Genomic DNA, 19438 nt, shown 5'->3' on the forward strand with positions numbered 1-19438 from the left:
ACAATTTATTTACCGTGCAATAATTCTTCCATTTAATCATTTACCAAGGCTTACCTTAACGTGATTGCATGCTTGCCTTCGGAATGATCAAGCAGTCTTTCTTTCCATTTCAAGTTTGGTGTTTGCAGTATTCTTTTTGGGAATATCTGCCAAGACAATGCACTGTAGCACATTTTTGGGAAGAAAAAAAAAATAGATGATTCTGGTGATAGTGTTGGTCTGTTAGTACCTTTTATTACATTGTACATGCAGATGTTATCTTCACTTCAGTGTGTGAATTTGTGAAAACTGAATTGTGTGATTCTGAGTGTCAAACATCCCCGTTTTGTGATGTTGCTCTTGAGGTTTAGTGTGTGTGCAGGCATTTGTTTACAAGTGTGTCTTTGCGTCTGTGTATAGGTGTGTATATGTATGTCCTGTAATGTATAACATCCAATGTTGCGGTGATGCATTGTATATTTTTTGCATGCATTTGTAAGATTTACAGTATTCTTTGCACACACATTGTACACATGTACACTGTACAAGTATGTACAGAAATCTATACATCTTTGTGCAGCAGCAGTGATAAGTGAAGAACATGTACATGTAGTATCTTTAGTAGGATTGTTTCATTGTTCACTATTATGAAGCACTATTACTTGTACAACAGTGAATTGAATTTACCCATGATGCTAAAAATGCCAAGGCTCCTGTTTGAACTTCACAGCTGATATTTTCAGAGCTGTGTTCATGCGATGGTGAACTTCCTGTTCGTTTCTTTAGCAGGTTTTTGAGAATATTAAGTTGATCAAATTATGTATCATTGTCTAGATCATTTCAAAATGATGAAAATCAGGAAATTGAATGTAGATACAATTTTGCTAGGTTTTTATGGTGGTACAGTACATAGGTAGTGCATTTTTCTGTAAACTACAGCCTGTATGGTGCCATGAGCATCAAAATGACATGTGCACTACAGTACACACTGTGGCCACTGTTATTGTTGTTGTTCTTGTTATCATTATTGTAATTATTGTTATTATTATTATTGTTGTTATTATTATCATTATTATTTATTGCTGTTACTATTTTATTCTCATTGTCGACATAATCTGCTAATAGTGATGTGGCCCGCATTAAAATCCCTCTCTCAATCTGTCATTGGCCCAATCTTTTTTTCTTTTATTGTGGACAGAAGGCCGTAAGTCCAGACCAGGAGAAGGTGCTATTTCGGTCCCAGCTAATCATTCTTGACACGCTGGAGAGATGCCTGTCACTGGTAAGATTTCTTTCCCCACCCTAGCTTGGTAGACAACATGCCCGAATAGTCAGCGATAACCACAACAGTGCCAATGCCAGCGGGAAAAAAAAAACTAATGATAAGTAGAATCATGTGATTTTCATATATTGGCATACATGTACCCCTACACATCCGCTCAGACTGTGGTAACACTCGTTTGTAGTGTTGGAAGGCCAAGGTGTTGGCAAGATGTGGGTATTATTCAAATCAAAAAGAACAAGTGCAGTAAAAGATATTGAAGACCCTCTGAATTCATTCCAAAGATGCTACAATATACTGTGTGTGTTCACAAGATTGTGACACAATGAAAAATGTACATTACTACACGATGGTTGATTAGTTAGTATGACAGCATACAACTTTATTTGTGAATGAAAGGGTTGGAAGATTTGCAATACTGTAAAAATGGATATTTTCGCGCGACTAATTTTTCGCGCTAGGCCGGGTCAGAAGAGTTTCGCGTGTTTTTAATTTCGCGGAATCAAGACATCACGCACAGGAACATATGGCAAGCAAAAATATTCGCATGCTTTTATTTTTGCGCTAGTTTCTAGTTGCGCGAAATGCGCGAAAATTTCCACTTTTACAGTATACTGTAAACATGATATATTTAGCGAGTCTAATTTTTCGCGAATCGTGACTTCCTGACAATTTCGCGAGTGGTTCATTAAATTCATGATAGTGGAGCGCAGAACTGAATGGAGAAATGTTTGCATGCTCATCACATTCATGCCTTTAACATTGCGAATAGCACCCGACTCACAAAATTCGCGAAAATAGAAACCTCGCGAAATATTAGGCGTGTACAGTGCAGCTTTTATGTATATCACTCAAGAATTGGTTAACTTCTAGATCAATGAACATGGTGACGTGGCATTCCCAAACAAAACAAGAAACCTTTCAAAATTTTTTTTTGCGTTGTATGGAAATCATCGTACATGTAGAATAAATAGTTCATGGCCTCATACATTACATCTGATGGCATTTTACATACAATGCATGATGCATAGTGTAGAGTGCTGCATTACAGTATGTCCCAAAAAAAATTACAACGGGGCCTTCTGCAATGTTATCTTTAAAAATAGGGAATCAATCTAAATACAAATTCAGGGTATGAAACTATAACTCATTGCCCACATCTTACAGAAAACCCCATTCGATTTGCTTCAGTGGTCAAAGAGAAATGAGGAATTTTGTAGAGGATGTGGGGAATCTCTTCTGTCCAAATTCTGTCTATTATTCACATACAAGAGCATTGAATTGCTAAAATTGGAAGAATCAGACTCATGACATGCTTTACAACAATCCACATTTCTCTGTGCCTGCTTAACCAAATTGAATGGGATTTTCCGCAAAATAGAGCTAAGATGTTATATTTCAAGACCCTGAAGTAGCACTTACTGTAGACAGGTCGATCATATTGGGTGTTATCAATTCGAAAATCTAATTGTAATTTTTGGGGCGACTTACTGCAGTATGTCCCCAAAAAATTACAATGAGATTTTCGCATTGATAACACCCAATATGATTAATTCTTTTAAATGCTACATGTACTTCAGGGTCGTAAAATGTAACATTTTAGCTCTATTTTGCAGAAAATCCCATTCAATTTGGTTAAGCGGTCACAGAGAAATATGGATTGTTGTAAAGCATGTCATGGGTCTGATTCTTCCAATTTTAGCAATTCAATGCTCTTGTGTGTGAATGGTAGACAGAATTTGGACGTAAGAGATTCCCGACATCCTCTACAAAATTCCGTATTTCTCTTTGACCACTGAAGCAAATCGAATGGGGTTTTTTGTAAGATGTGGGCAATGAGTTACAGTTTCATGTACCCTAAATTTCTATTTAGATTGATGCAATATTTTTAAAGATATCATTGCGGAGGGCCCCGTCGTAATTTTTTTTTTGGACATACTGTATGATATGATTTGTATAGCCCAGTACTAGCACACATTCATAGAGAGGAAGCTCGTTTCAATGTTACGACCCAAGTGTCCTTCCAGGGACTAACCAAGATGTAGGTCAACACGCAAATATCTCATCTCCTCACTGTCCTCTCAGCGGCATGAAAGTTTTAATACCTCGTTTGGTTTTCCCCATGTCAGTCCCGAGATGTCATGTGCAGTTTATAGACTCTGCTGTAAAGGCTCCAAGAATTGAAATGAACAATATCTGTTCGTCATTGTTGTTTTTTTTCTTCAAGCATGGAATATTCTAGGAAATATGTACTTTAGTATCAAGCAGTAATTGTGCATTTTTGTGTACTATCCAAAGAAAAAACGTCAATGATTTCAGGATTATTCAAATGTGTGCAGAGAAAATTTATGTGAGCTTTAACCCATTGAGGAGGGGCTGATTTTGCTACAACATGCATTTCCATAGACACTTGCCCGAGTATACTCGCGACTCATCCGCAACAGATTAACCCTCCCCCCATACTCAACATTTCCATTAAAGTAGATGAATACAGAATATAGAATTATAAAAGAACTGTCAATTGTAGGAAAAGCAAAATTATTTTTTCATTAACTGTACTGCGTACTGGTAATATCAGTAAGTTTTGTAGTATTGACAGATTTCTTTTTTTCTTTTCCTTTAAATATACCATAAAACGTATGTAGCATCAGATCTGTCAAAAGGTACACTAACTTGTCTACTTTATAATCAAGTTCCAGTTAGGAATGCATATAAGGTCCAAATGGTTGTAATGTTTATTTATTTATCTAATTTTTTTTTTAAAATTCTATACAAACAAAATTGCAATGCTTTTCAAGTGGGCATGGGGAGTATTCACAGATCTTTTGCTTTTAAACAGAAAGATTGTTTTGAAGTATGGTATTCAAAGTATTGTGGGTTTTGCTGAACTACACTGTACTGTAAAAGTGGTTCAAATTTTCACAGTGTTCAAATTTTTGCGCATTTCACGCAACTACAGAGTAAAAACTAGCACGAAAATAAAATCACACAAATATTTTTGCTTGCCATATGTTTCAGTAGTCGATGTCTTGATTTTGCGGAATTAAAAACATGCAAAACTCATCTTGCCCAGCCGGGCGCAAAAAAAATACTCATGCAAAAATATCCTCTTTTACAGTACCTTATGTGATGGAATGTTTCCTACATTGTGTATGAATCCTGAAGTGTACATACATGCTGTTCAAATATCCCCCCCCTCCCCAAAAAAGAGAAGTATGGACAATGCAAATTTCTGAACACTATCACATGTAGGGTGCCACAAAGAATACATGTCAAGTAGTTTACGTCGCACATTATTGATACTGCGCTACATTGACACGGTAACTGGGAACTACACATTATAGAAAAGTCCATGTGTTTGTCTAGTCCTGAGACAATACTTCATTATACGGATTCGATAACAGGCATTTTACGTCCAAACCTTCCCTGCTGAGGATATCCGGTGTTGTGATGGGGCAACCAAAATATCCTCATTCTGGCTCTTTAAATAGTTTTTTTATTTTCTTTCTTTTTTACAGAGAGAGAAGTGTCTATTGTTGGGTCTGCATGTCACGAGGCATATTAGCTGTTTTCACCAAATGCTTTATCTGTAACCTTGTGTATCTGTAGATGTTTTTTAATTGCTATGAGCACATTGTCTTCATAGCACTTAGCAGTTAAAAAAAAACAACAACAATCATTTTCTGCCCATTATCTTTCTCCTCTTAGCTGCAGAATACAATATTTTTAAAGCCTGTCCTGTATCATATGTACAAACACACACATACATCCATGATACATAATATACACACATAATTACATATTTTTATGTAGAAAAATGGACATAAAGCTGGATCAGTACAGTTTGTACTCTCTGCTGCCCCATATCCATAGAAATTCCTGATTTTCATTTGAATAATAAACAACTAATTGTCATTTTCTTTCCTACTTGTATGTACGTTTTTCTAATGCAACAGATACTCAACATACCTTGCTATATTAAGAATAGAGTACAATTTGCTGATCTCATACACTGTTGCCCTATTTTCCCCTGGTTACAATTCATTATTCCGAGGGTTCTTTATTCAGAAGGGTTATTATTCCCAAAGTTTTGTTATTCCAAACGTTTGTTATTTTGAAGGTTTGTTCGTTTAAGGTTCATTGTTCTGAGGGTTCATTAACCCCAAAACGATCATAATTCCGAAGGTTTGTCAGTATCCACCCTTTTTTCATTTCCAGATTAACAAACCTTATTCAGTCTTTTTATCAAATAAATGAACCTTTGGAATAACAAAACCCCATTTCGTTTCAGATTAATCAACCTTCGGAATAATGAACCGTATTTCATTTGCGAACTAATGAACCTATGGAAAAATGCATCAATTGTTCAGATTAACAAGCCCGAAAATGTATTACGTTATTGGACTAATGAACATCTTGCAGGTATACAGAATATGTACGTGTCAGAATAAAAAAAAACTTTCAGAATAACCAACATCACCCCTATTTTACCCCCATCTTTGTTTCCAGCAACCCAAAGACACATCTCGGTCAGACGAGACCATGCTCGTCAAGTCCCTCCTCCCCGAGATTTGCCAGCTCCTCAACGTCATCTCGGAGAACCCCCTGACCCATCAGCTGCGGACGTCCGCCTCCCGCGTGCTCTTCGCCCTCAGCCTCAACAACTTCAACGCCGTCTTCAGCCGAATATCCGCCAGGTACGACTGTACCTGTAATACAGTAGGGGGGCTGGCTATTTCAATGACTGCGATGACATAAAAATACACTGTAAAAGTTGACATTTTTGTGTAGGAAGAATTTTCGTACATTTCCTGGGACCAGAAACTGGCACAAAAATAAAATCATATGTGTATATTTTTTGCTGGCGATATGTAAGACTATCTAATGTTTTGATTACGTTGAAAAAAAAAACACACATCAAATTTGTTTTACCCAGCCAAGCATGAAAAATAACACCTACATGTATGAAGGCAAAAATATCCACCTCTACAGTAGCCAATTTAATTGTATAGTGAATGTGGTCGTGTTGTAGATAGTAGCAACTAGCTTTTAATAAGATATCACTATGTCATATTTTTACTTGCCAAACATATGGTACGAGTTGGCACCACACAGCCGCCAGTAATTTTGAGCCAAGTTTATTGCCCCTGCCGTACACCTGTGTCTGTGTCACATCCAGGTGTTTTCAGTACTTCTATAGAAAGTGAAGGAGAGATTATAATAGCAATCTATTCATACTCCAAGCATTCATTCGTCTTATAATGACACTCATTGTGGTTTTGATGACCAATCAAAGTCCAATGAATCACTGACAGATTGGTTTTGGTGTCCATGGCAAATTACTTAAAGACTAATTACTTTAAAAACAAATTACTTAAAGTCCTGATGTTACTGTGCTATCCTTTGATTTCTACACACACACACACTTAAAAGTTGTTTTGTTTTTCCCTTGATTTGTTTTTCTTTTTGTTTGTTCAAATACAAATACATGCAATATACAACAGTCAAAAAGTCTGGAAACGTAGTGTTTTGCTTCTTTTTTTTTTAATTGGTATAAATATCAGATGAGAATCTCCTTGGTCAAATTGAAGTAAATTGTATTTAAGAAGGTGATGAGTTTTTCCCTACTTGTACAGCTCGTACTTTTGTCTTCTTTCAAGGATACAAATGTATTTTGTGCGTTGTGCACATTGTCCAATAAACATTTGAACTCAGGGATGCACCTGAGATAATGTTGACAATCTCTAAATTCCCATCAATGTTTGACTGATATTAAAAGACATTGGGTATTAAAGTGAAAGCCAGTAGTCATGGCCTGTAACTTCAGTCCAGATCCTTGCCTGTAAATTCACTGTTTGTGCAGTATTTTGATTTATAATGCAGGAGCAACATCTCATTATATTCAGTATCATACACAGATCAAGTATTAAAGGGATCGTATAGTTTTGGTTGAGACCTAATTTCAGGTTTCTAACATTTTTTGGTGAGATAATGAGAAACCTCTTGTAATATAAAATATGAAAGAGCATGTAATTCTATGAGGAATTCAACGTTTATTTGATGAAAATTGGTTTTGAAATGGCTGAGATATCCAAAAAAGGGCAATTCTAATAAAGAGTGGGACCCACACTTTATTACGATTGCTTTGTTTTACTTTGTTTTTGGATGTTTCAGTCATTCCAAACCCGATTTTTTTTCACGTAAACTTTGAATTCCTCTTAAAATGGTATGCTCTGTACTATATCACAAGTGTTTTCTTGGTATCTCGCAAAAAGTTAAAAGCCCAATTCTCATCTCCACCAATACTGTACCATCCCTTTAAAGAATGAAAGACTAATCATGCTTGGGTGAATTCTAGGGAAGGAAAATATGATGATAGTACATAGAAAATGAACGAATGGGTTACAATTTGGTATAGAGCAAGGATGCATTTATATCAGATGTCATTGTTACATGCAATATTTCTCTCTTATCTTTCTATCCCTCTCTTGCTTTGTGTGTGGGGAGGGGGGTGGGGAGAGGAGAGTTGGAGAAGGGGAACAATTTATACTGATTTCATTGACGCTCTCATCATCAGGGGAAATCCACTTTGAGATAAGATTGATAACCAGTGTTTGCCTCATTTTCAAGCATCCTGCCATCAAATATATGTATATTCTTTTATATATTTCTCTCTTCCCTCCTTCATCATCTTGATCGAAGACATCTGTAGCACAGGGTTGGGCGCATCAGGTTGCTTTTTTTTTTTAAATGGTGGAACAGGCTCTTGAGAAGTGGAAATTGACAGAAGTAGGAAGTATGCAGTTATCCACTCAGGAAGGAAGCTATGACCCATGGAAGTTTTGATTTTTTTTTTTTTTTTTTTTTTCAGAGCGCAACCGAAACTTTGCGGCTCACTCGATGAACAGTCATTAACGAGCTCAACATCTGGAATCCATTCTTTATAGGGCCCAAACATACAAACATACTTTTCTTTTCTTCTTCTCCTTTTTTTTTTGTGTGGGTTTGGGGGGAGTATATGCATTTCATTTTCAGATGTGAAATGGAACTGAAACTATTTAGGATGAGTGTACTGTTATTTGCCAGTGTTTCACGCATACATGTACTGCAGATGGGCAATGTTCAGTGTTATTGCTGGACTTTGTACTTTGCACAGACTTTTGTAATCGATGTAAAAACAAGAAGAGGGAAGTCTTCAAATTGTTAGCGCAATTGTTTTGCCTCACTTTAACCTCAAAAGTTAAAATCATAGCTCCCAGCGTGTGAGTTTTTAATAGCAATTTGCTAAAGCTCAGATTCAGCCGTGATAGTACGTGCCGGCATCCATTTATAATTACACACGGACACAAACAAAAGGCCCGTCATATGACTAGTGTATGTGTAGTGTGTTTAGTTCTAGCTGGTGTTGCGCAATAGAAACATGACTCATGAGTAGACTTGAGCTTTTGTTGGTTTGCTGTATCTGTCATTGTTACGCTGCGTGACTCGAAAAAATGTGGATGCGGCAACATTTTGACCAAAGTGCAACCGCAATGTCAGTTGTGGGGGAAAGAGTACGCAGGAAGTATTTGGTATTTGTTTTTCTGGAAGTGATGACACCACCGTGGAGTGTCGATTGTTTGACAGGGCTTTGGTTGGCGTAAGTGATGCCTCATGTATTTTAGGCATGCGAGGTTAATTTTTTTACATACGCAGTTTTTGTATTTTCTTGAAGTCACCTGAGGCAGCCTAATGTATGTAGGGCAACTCTGTTACCCTTCTCAACGAAAGGATATGAAGTTTTAAGAAATAGTGATTTTCTCATTTTTGTGTCACTGAAGTTTTGAGACTCTGAAGCTTTCCAATTGCATAATAGAAATGGTAGTGATAATAATGATAATGATAATAATGACAATAATAATGATAACGATGATGATGATGGTGATGATGATGATGATAATAATAATAATAATGTAATAATAATAATAATAATAATAATGATAATAATAATAATGATAATAATAAGGTGCAATAAGTTCATTTGTTTTGCTTTTATCCAGTTCATGAATAAGTAATGGGTGTTTTTTTTCGTAGAAATTCATCCTTTTGTGATTTTCCAAGTTTGTCATCATAAGTACGTGTTAAGGACAATCTGTAGATCATCGGCTGGTATCCGATGATGATTACCAGTGGTTTAATGGAAGGTCATGGTAATGGCATATTGAGTTTCAGTGTTAGCTCACTGCACAGCTAATGTTTTCAACATTTCGCAACGGCACTTTCTGAGATTCAAATACTTAAACATCAGGGTACATTTTCCTTCTTGCTCTGCAATGATTGTTTTCTATATAGTTTTTTTTTACTCCTTCACATGCTTTCAAAATATATCAATATGTTGGATGACATCTAGCTTCTCAGAGGAGGCTTTGTAACAAATATTTGAAGAGTCTGTTAGCAAGACTAATCAAGCACCTTTTTTAAACATTCTGAGGAAGTCCATCATCAGATGAACAAAATGAGACTTCTCTGGTGATACCTCACTTGTTGCATAATAAGGAATATTCTTGAAGTTATGATTAAAGGGGATGGCTAGTAAGTGATCAGTGGGAATCAGTGGGAATGCTGGGGGATGATTGTTCCAATCCTTGTGGGATTCATTTAAGAGTACATTATATATCTACTGTTGTGTGAAAATTATTTGCTTCAGAACAGTCTCATATTCAAGTAATGTGCAGATTAATGCCCCGTCACTGACCAGGCACGCTAACCTGGAAACATTAAACTGCACATTACTTGAATATGAGACCATTCTGAAGCAAATAATTTTCACAGAACAATAGGAATATAATGTACTCTTAAATGAATCCCACAAGGATTGGAACAATCATCCTCCAGCATTCCCACTGATTCCCGCTGATCAGTTACTAGCCATCGCCTTTAAGAATATCCCATATTGTCTTATTGTGTTCTTTGTCTTTTTTAACAGGTTTGATTGCAAAATGTCAAAATGACAAGAATGGAGTTGACTCGTTTTGCAATTAAAATTCTTCATTTCCCCGAGGGAATAATCATGCATGATGCAAATCGAACACTCATATTTCACTTTGTTTCAAACCGATTGCAGGCTGGACGCCCTCAGTAAATCCAGCGACGAGTCGTGTGATGAAAGTGACATCGAGCTCATCCAGCATATAAACGTGGACTGTGCCCGCCTCACCAGACTTCTAAATGGTAAACAGAAACCCAAGAACATTGCATCAAGTACTAGAGTATTTGTATGATTATAACGACTAGTGAGAGGCTGTACTGTAAGTCATAAAACTGATAGCATTTTGATTTTCATGTAATTAGCTGTGAGTGTGACAGAAACACTAAATTTTTGAATTGTGATTGTCATGCCAATTACTAGTTAAAATGATGTAAGTATTATTGACTATAATGATAATGATGATGAAGATAGTAGTAATGATTAACATCTTACAATGCACTGTTCCACAAATACTGTATTCGCCAGCTGTAAGGCCGCAGCGCCGGTTAAGCCGCATCCCGACTTTGGTGATGAAAAACAGGAAAAATAAAATCGAAGGGGTTTTGTTCTGATCAAAACTTCATTACTTCTCTACATTATATTTCTGAGAAATTTTGTTAATCCTTCATCTTTCCAAGGCCTTTCTAATTATGTTTGTTTTATATTAAGTTTTTCCGGTTGATGCAAACTTCGTGTCAGGATTTTGAATGATATTTCTGTGTGTAGGACTCTAATGTGAGGAATGACTGAGCGTGTGTACACTCACACACACTATTCAATAGCCTGATGTCTTCATTCACACACACTGTAGGCCTTCTATTCAATAGCGGGTTATTGCAGGGATACATAATGTAGTGCCATTGTGTGATATGTGCAATATTGCAATCACCGCAGTGGTTATGCACACCATCATGGAATTGCGTTGCTTTCATTTTGACACTTTGGGAAGACAATTAATTTGCTTGTGTTGGTGTATAGGCCTCACCCCAGTTATTGTTGTGAATTTGATGTACTTGACTGTTCATATTCTTACATCATCAGGCTCATCCTTTGATAATTAGCTTAAATCTCACATACAAATAGCTTGTGGCATTTTACATCTTTGCTGTCCTTATTCTGCACAGGAAGAGGATTTTGAATACACTTTGTAATTGCTTAGAACTGATTTTTTTTTCCCCCTCCCCCTCCCCCTTGTTCTTGCAGAAATCATCAGCAAATTTCATTCCCTGAAGCGAAATGCCATGACTGCGCTGGCGCAGAGTCTCGAAAAGGTTTGTGAACACTTCAACATCTGCATCTTCCATAGTACTGATCCCTGTAGCTTTTGTTTAAGGATGAAGCAAGTTCAGATCAGTAGTTCTAGAAGAAATTGTATTAAAAGATCAAATAGAAATGGTTATATAAACATTAACCAAACTGTGTCAAGAATTAATTTGCTTTCTGTACATTATATCCAGACTAGACATAACCAAATTTTTCACTGTCAAATAAATTTATATAATATTACAGCTATAAATTCATCTTTAGACAATGCCATATTTTCGATTTAAAGGAGTATTGCAGCTTAGGATTTATGAAAGCTGTAACCGTTTGTACCTTGAGTGGAGAAGAACCTTAACCCTGTGGTTTAGGAATGTGATTGTGCAGGAATATGTCAGTGTGCAGCAGATAAAAAAAAACAAAAATTAAAACAAAAAACAAACTGCCAGGTTTTAAATGTTATAGTTACAGGAAGAAGATCCTTTGTTTTTTCCCAAAATAATTCAGGTACAAAAATGTGGCAGAGTCACTGTGTTGTACAATGGGAAAAACAAATTCGCATTTGATCCCCTGTAGAGTGTCACCCGTGCACTCCCTAGGAAAGACTTGCAGTGTATATCTGATCCATTCTGTTCCATTCAAACAATTGGTCCATTGTTTCTGTGCTCAACTCTGCATGTTATACAACAAATATCATACAAGTCCAAAAGAGCCCCAAACCTTTTTACAAGAGAACTACTATGGAACAACAGCAGTTACTTTGCCACCGCATTATCCCCGAGAGACTCCAGTGACCAGCATTTTGTCACGTATCAAAGGTTGTCAACTTCAAGATTTATGCTTGCACTGTAGAAGCAGGTATTTCATCACACATTTTAAGGATCCTAATATGCATTATTACATCATTGTTTTTGTTTGTTATCATTATCATCATCCAGTTCATTATTATCATCTTTAATAGTACTTGCTACATTCATTGTTTTGCCCTTTTTTTATTAAATTAATTTTTATTATTTTCCAGGCAATCTGGAATTGGATGGACAACTACCCACAGGAGTTCATGCAGCTGCAGCAATACCAGCACAGGGATAGTGATGGTCAGTTTCCCAAATACAGTCTTCTTTTCAAGCAATCTCATCATGTCCATCTTGATCATGTCCATCTTGACCATGTCCATCTTGACCATGGCCCTGATGACACTAATATCCAGGGACCCTTATTTGGATACCATGTAGTGATTGTTTATTTTTATTTATTTTTTTTTATTATTGCTATGATGGTCATTGCTATGTATTTAGTACAGTAACATCAATATTCTTGTGTGCTTAATTTTTCATACTAAGTTCCTCAAAAACATATTTGTTGCTTCTTGAGCTTGCACTGTGCAATTGTCAACCCATTCATAATGTGCAAGGAAAATTGGGAAGATAGTTTCCCAGGGTTTAGAATTCGCGCTAGCCCAAAATAATGCGAAATACGCGAAAATTAATGTACTGCCAAAATGTCTGCATTTGAATTACACCTTCCGCGAGGTACACTATATTTATTTATTTCTATCCTGGCTCAGTTCAAAGATGTATTTCTGTTGACTTATAATTATGAAATGGACTTAGAGCAATGTGTATTTACTGTTAGTTTGGAATATTTCACTGTTACTTCACAATGTCATGAACAAATAAAATTCTCTTTCATTGCCCCAGTGAAATAGAACAAAAAAAATAATTATTATTATTTTGCAAGAAAGCTTCCACTTCTACACAACTGCTATCCTTGAATGATTTATGGTGTGAAGAATTAGAAAAGATATTTTGCATTGTGCAATGTTCCAGACTCTGTCATCTCTTTGAAATGAGTGAGAATGACAAGATTGACATGTATTGAACGGTGTGAATGTGCACACTGTCTTCTTTTGTCTGTCGTTTAATGAATCAAGGTGCGTTTAACCTAGACGAGATCGAAAAATCAAAATTGTCACGTGTTGATATGTTGATATTAATATATCATTCTGACTTATTTGAAGGTCACTTGCTCGTTTGATGTCAAAGGTCATTGAATTCTTTAACCTTTCTCACCCCCCCCCCCCACCCCCACCCCCACCCCAGGAATCAACTCACGCCTAGGCCTGACCCCACACCACTGTGCTGAGTGCTGTGAGAAACTCTTTGACCTGGCGGAAAGCCAACAGGAATCCGCCAAACGAAAGAGTCCAATGCTGCTGCTACAGGTCATGCTGCTAGTCTTGTGTCCAGTAAGTACAATGACCCCTTGGGGTCAAACCATGTTACATCTAAACCTCCATCTTCCAATAAGTACAGTGACCTCCTTGAACAAACTGTGTACACTACTTGTACATCTAAATTTGTAACCCCTCACCCCCCACACACAAAGGCACTCACACAAAGGCTCATGCTACAGGCCATGCTGCTTGTCTTGTATCCTGTCTAGTACAATGACCTCTTGTGGTCAAACTGTATTACATCTTTACAGCCACTCCCCTTCCCCCCCCCCCCACACACACATACACATACACATACAGACCATTGTTACAGGTTATATTGCGCATTTCAAGTATCTAGTGTATCTAGTAGGAAGCCATATTCACATGAACTTTTTTTGTGTGTATGTGTGAGTAGGGCATTTTGGTTGACTGCATTGTACCTCCACCACACCATGATATTCTGTTGCCCCCCTCCCCCTTCCCAGGGTCCCCTGGCCGAAATCCTGACCTCCAGCCACTGCAACCTCTCCCCGAAGCAGTCGCAGAAGAAGCAGCTGCTGGACTCGCTGCGGCGCTGGCTGGAGCCCAGCGGCACCAACAAGCAGCAGACGGAGTGGGCCGTGGTAGCCTGCGTCAAGCTCTGCAAGGCTGCCTCCTACCTGCAGAACACAGAGGGCAACGCCCTCTACGAGTGGGTGCTGGACATGCTCCGCGACCTAACGGTGAGTTCTTCCCACCCACTGATCTTTAATGGATGTTAAACTGGATAGCTTATTGGCCCATTCACGCTGTACAAACGAGTGAAGCCGCGACGCTGCCATATTACCAGGCACACTATGGGGACTTGCATGAATTTTCCAGCAGAGACTGTCACCAAGATTATGATGAAGATGATGATGATGATGATGATGATGATGATGATGATGATGATGATGATGATGGTGATGATGGTGATGATGGTGATGATGGTGATGATGATGATGATGATGATGAAACAGCATTTACATGACGCCATATATCTGTAAAATAACGTTCAAAGGCACCCAGTTCCCACAATGTGTCACGTATCATTCACAAAGATCCTGTATATGCATGTGATTTATTCAGATGACGCGGTTACTTCTCAGTCAAAATCACCCTGTTTCAGTTTTCTTGGCTTTATATCCTGTGCTATATTGGGATGACAGCACAGGTCACTTGTGAAGAGTTCTTCATTCATGTATGGATACTTGTAGTTACCAAGGCTAATGTGTACAGTTGTCAAAAGCGGCGGTCATACACATACATTTGCAAAAGATCGCAAAGTTTTATATCACAAAGTCTTTGCGGTCTTTTGCCAGTGTAACCTCAGCTAAAGACGTATTGAGATATACTTATTTATTTTCCTCCCAATCAAAGTATCTGCTTTGTCTTCCAATGACACCAAAAATATATCTCAACACCACGTCCTTTTCCGATCTCCGCTGCTGCAGCAACACCTGTTCTGTCCGGCTCGCCCCCAGCGTGCCCAAGTGGACGTCGAGCTCCTGATCGACTGCGCCGTGGCCTGCTACAGGCTGCGTCCCTCCAACAGGGAACACTTCATGACGTGCATTCAGGTGCAGGTCCCCACTGTATTCCACCTGGTCTTGGTGCAGTCGCTGCATACCATAGTCACCAAGGTATGTATTCCATCCACCGAAGTATGACGCTCCTCAAGAAATAGATTTTATTATTCCGGCATTTGGGCGTTTGTGAGTCTTCTAACGTCACCACTTTTATTTTGGTTTCATATTCTGTGCATCTTTTCTTGTGAGACAGTTGATCAAAGGAGAATTAACAACTCACAAAAATATAACCTCTGGTAACAAATGTGCATGTATGTATCATCTTTATTGTGGTAAATTGCAAAGTTTTCTGTGAAAAGGGACAACAAATCCCCATTCTGTTTCTGTGGTGCTTGATGGTGAATTCGTTGCTTGCAAAATTGTCTTTTGCTCATGTACTCTGAGGTGGATAAAGTATATATGACCAGTTGCTTTTGCTATTTTGTGAAATGTGTGCTAATTCCAGATATTTGTTGTATGAGGTGCCATTTCTATAAACCTTCACTATTGTGTATTTTCAAAGTTTACCTTGGCAAAGTCTGCTCAAACATGATGTGGATTTTCACAAAAATTATGGATCACTATTGATGTGTACCGTATATTCTTTATCTTGTATGGCAATTAATTCTTTTGCCCTTTCCAGACCCACATGTCATGGTGGCCAACGATAGATCAACTCTACAACTTCTCAGAAAATCTCAGGAGGCTGTTTGAAATGTATCGAAAGAATAACCCCAACCACGCCAACCCTGTCAGGTCAAGTCAGGTAGGTGGAACCTACCTGTATGTTGCAATTTCGGTCACACCAGACAAATATGATATCCTGAAATGAATTTGCAATATGTATGGACAACCCTGTCTTCCATCCCCCTACTGTAAAAGTGCAAGATTTGTGCATCTTGTGCAGCCAGAAACTAGCACGAAAATAAAAGCAAACAAATATTTTTGCCTGCCATACAGGTGTATGTTCCAGTAGTTGATGTCTTGATTCAGCAGATTTAGAAACATAGAATTTATCATAACCGGCTGAGCGAGAAAAATTACTTATGCAAAAATATCCACTTTTACTGTATCCATATCTGTTGCCCAAGATTACGACAGATAATATTACTATTATGATTACAAGACTAAGCCCTCTTGTGTAAGCCTGCTGAGTTATTTGCTATTTTGTTGTAAAATAGGAATAACCATCTTCATTATGTTTCAAACTATTTATTGATCTTCAGCAAGTTTTGACAGTGAAATTATTTGGAAAAAAAACCCTCATATCATATTTCAGGTTCAGATTCTGATTCATCTTTGGATTGGTCTATGATAGGACATAGAAATTCTGTTTCCATCGGCATTTTCACAACAGTAGTGCAAAGACAAATGACATCACAGTTACTTGTTTCCATGACAGCGTAACAACGTATAAATCAACCAGAAAAGTGGCTATGATGACTGGTATGCTCCTGCTATATCGCATCATTCTGTAATTCCTGTAATTGCCCCAAGTGAAATGCAGTTACTAGTTGTACCATGCAGGAAGATTGATTACCAGCTTGCTTTGATATCCTTGCACTCTATCTCCCCACCCCCAGCCGAGCCTGACCACACTCAAGTCCAAGATGCATGGCCGCAAGTCGCGGGACAAGTCCAGCGAGGATTTCCCCAGTGCTGTGCTGCTCTGGCTGGTCAAACTTGTCCATGCTGACCCAAAACTCATGCTGCACGTAAGTCAAGTTTTTTAGAGAGAAATGACGGATATCGCGTCCGTTGAACATGTACTTGGCAGAGTATTGCTTCACTTGTTATGTTTTTTCATGGGGTCTAGGGCAATTACCCCCTCAGCATTTACCCGAACCCTTCCCCTGACCCGAACCCTAATCCTAATCCTGAACCTAATCCTAACCCTAACCCAAACTCTTACCCTAAAACCTTACCCTAACCCTAATCTTGAGTCTAACCTTATCGCTAAACCAGTATTTAGCTGGGGGTAATTGCTTTCGGGGGTAATTGCCCTGATACATTTTCATGAGTCGAGACAATGATAGGACTATCATACTGCTTTAAGCCTTTGTGTGTTACGCTGGAACGGTTGATGTACGAATATTTTTTCTCAAATACAGTGGTGTTTGTTGTTGTTTTTCTATATGTACATATAGTAAGGGCCACTGGTTATGTAGTCAGATCATAGCATTATTGAGATACATGTACATTACGTCAAAAAAAAACAACAACAAACAAACAATGAGCTTGCCATTGAGGAAAAAATGACACCCAATCCATGGGCTGTGTAACTGGGGGAGCTGGAGGGAAAGGGAACATTGACCAATGACCCAGCTGCAAGCACAACCCCTGCCCCTTTCCTTTCTCTCTTCCCCCTCTACTTCCCCTTTGTATCTTCCTGCCTTCCTTTCCTTCCTCCTCTCTTTCCTGTTTTGAAATATTTCGTTCTCCTCTCCCTGCTCTCATCCGCCCACCAGAGCTCGGGCTCGGCCGGTCACGTCATCCAGAACAACACCTACCAGCTGATCACGGGGCTGGTCAACCTGATGTGCCAGTACTCCACCCTGCCGGACATCTCCGTGGAGGCCATGAAGGCCCTGCTGACCCTCCACCAGCCGGGCAACGTGGAGCTCTGGAACCCGGAGGCCCCCATCGCCACCTTTTGGGACATCAGGTGAGCTAAACCCACCCAGGCAGCAGCCTTCATGTTCTGCGCCCCACTCAATGAGTGGGACTGATGTGCAGGAGTGTGTGGAGCATGACACCACATTTTAATGTGTGGGACTGATGTGCTGATGTGCTAGAATGTGTGGAACCGGACACCACATTAAATGTGTGGGACTAATCATTGCAGGCCCACTCAGTGATCATATCAACCAAGTGATTTGAGATTTTTTACCGTCTCTTTCAGGGGAAGGGGGAAGGCAGGGAGGTGGTACATTTTATGATTTACTGGTATTCTTATTGTTATCAGTCACCAGTCTCTTTCATTTTTCTTTAATCAGTTTTACTGTAGATTGCACAGATTATGGCATTGAATCAAATTACAATGAGTAAAAAGCAAAATATTTTATAACAACAGCAAGTACATGATCTGCACAGTCTGGTATTAGTGAGAATAAAGATGAGTTTGGCAGCCAAGGATTAACATGGTCATTTTTCCTCTGCCCCCACTCCACTCCACCCCACCCAGCTCCCAGGTGCTGTTCTCTGTGGCCCAGAAGCTGCTCACCCAGCAGATCGTCAACACCACCGAGGTGCTCAAGTGGCTCAGCGAGGTGCTGTCACTGAGGAACCGCTTCCTCAACAAGTACAAGGACCACGCCACCGTCGACAGCAACATTCCGCGGACTCGGGAGGCTCAGAATAAGTTGGAGGTGCGTAGGGTCTGCCATGATGCCGCGCATCAAGATGGTTGATAACTGAAGACCGTCTCTCATTTATGTTATCACCAGAATACATCACTGTACATGTATGTCCTGCAAATCACAATGCTCTGTGCAGCTGCAAATTAATAACTGTACTGGTTTTTGTCGAGCCCACCGCCTGCGGCGTCTGTCCGTCTGTCGTCCGTCCGTCCGTCCGTCGTCTGTCCATAACGCTACAAAAACTTCAATAACTCTTTACTCTGGGCTTCAATTGCAATCAAACTTCGAGGGAAGAGGGGTCATACAAAGTTTCACATTTTACCACATATGAAGGTCACCTCAAGGTCAAAGCTCACAGACAGGGGTCAATGAACTTTTAGAACCCAATGTTAAGTTTTTATGGTGCGTTTCTATTATGGGTCATAACTTTTGATCCATAACTGCATTTGTGACTAAACTTGGATGGTAGATGTCCCTTGGGGAGTGGATGGTCACCACAAGGTCAAAGGTCACAAGCAGGGGTCAATGAACTTGTAGAGCCCAATGTTAAGTTTTTATGGCACGTTTCTATTATGGGTCATAACTTTTGATCCATAACTCCATTTGTGACTAAACTTAAATGGTAAATGTCCCTTGGGGGATGGATGGTCACCACAAGGTCAAAGGTCACAAGCATGGGTCAACAAACTTTTAGAGCCCAATGTTAAGTTTTTATGGCGCGTTCCTATTATGGGTCATAAATTTTGA

At 38.9% G+C, this 19438-nt stretch overlaps 1 protein-coding gene across 1 annotated transcript in view; it reads left to right on the top strand.

Moving 5' to 3' along the window:
* Positions 1-19438, top strand: part of LOC139729853 (neurofibromin-like) — an 89545-nt gene that overhangs the window by 15604 nt on the left and 54503 nt on the right. Inside the window, exons 3-14 of the mRNA XM_071640777.1 lie at positions 1178-1261; positions 5771-5958; positions 10365-10471; positions 11472-11539; positions 12550-12625; positions 13631-13776; positions 14232-14468; positions 15219-15407; positions 15976-16083; positions 16916-17047; positions 17801-17997; positions 18517-18700. Of these exons, the coding sequence (XP_071496878.1) occupies positions 1178-1261; positions 5771-5958; positions 10365-10471; positions 11472-11539; positions 12550-12625; positions 13631-13776; positions 14232-14468; positions 15219-15407; positions 15976-16083; positions 16916-17047; positions 17801-17997; positions 18517-18700 (1716 nt within the window). The remainder of the gene's footprint in view (positions 1-1177; positions 1262-5770; positions 5959-10364; positions 10472-11471; positions 11540-12549; positions 12626-13630; positions 13777-14231; positions 14469-15218; positions 15408-15975; positions 16084-16915; positions 17048-17800; positions 17998-18516; positions 18701-19438) is intronic.

The sequence above is a fragment of the Diadema antillarum genome, unplaced genomic scaffold, assembly GCF_040938485.1.
Source record: "Diadema antillarum isolate AM-2024a unplaced genomic scaffold, OU_Dant_1.0 seq00000266_RagTag, whole genome shotgun sequence".
NCBI classification, from domain to species: domain Eukaryota; kingdom Metazoa; phylum Echinodermata; class Echinoidea; order Diadematoida; family Diadematidae; genus Diadema; species Diadema antillarum.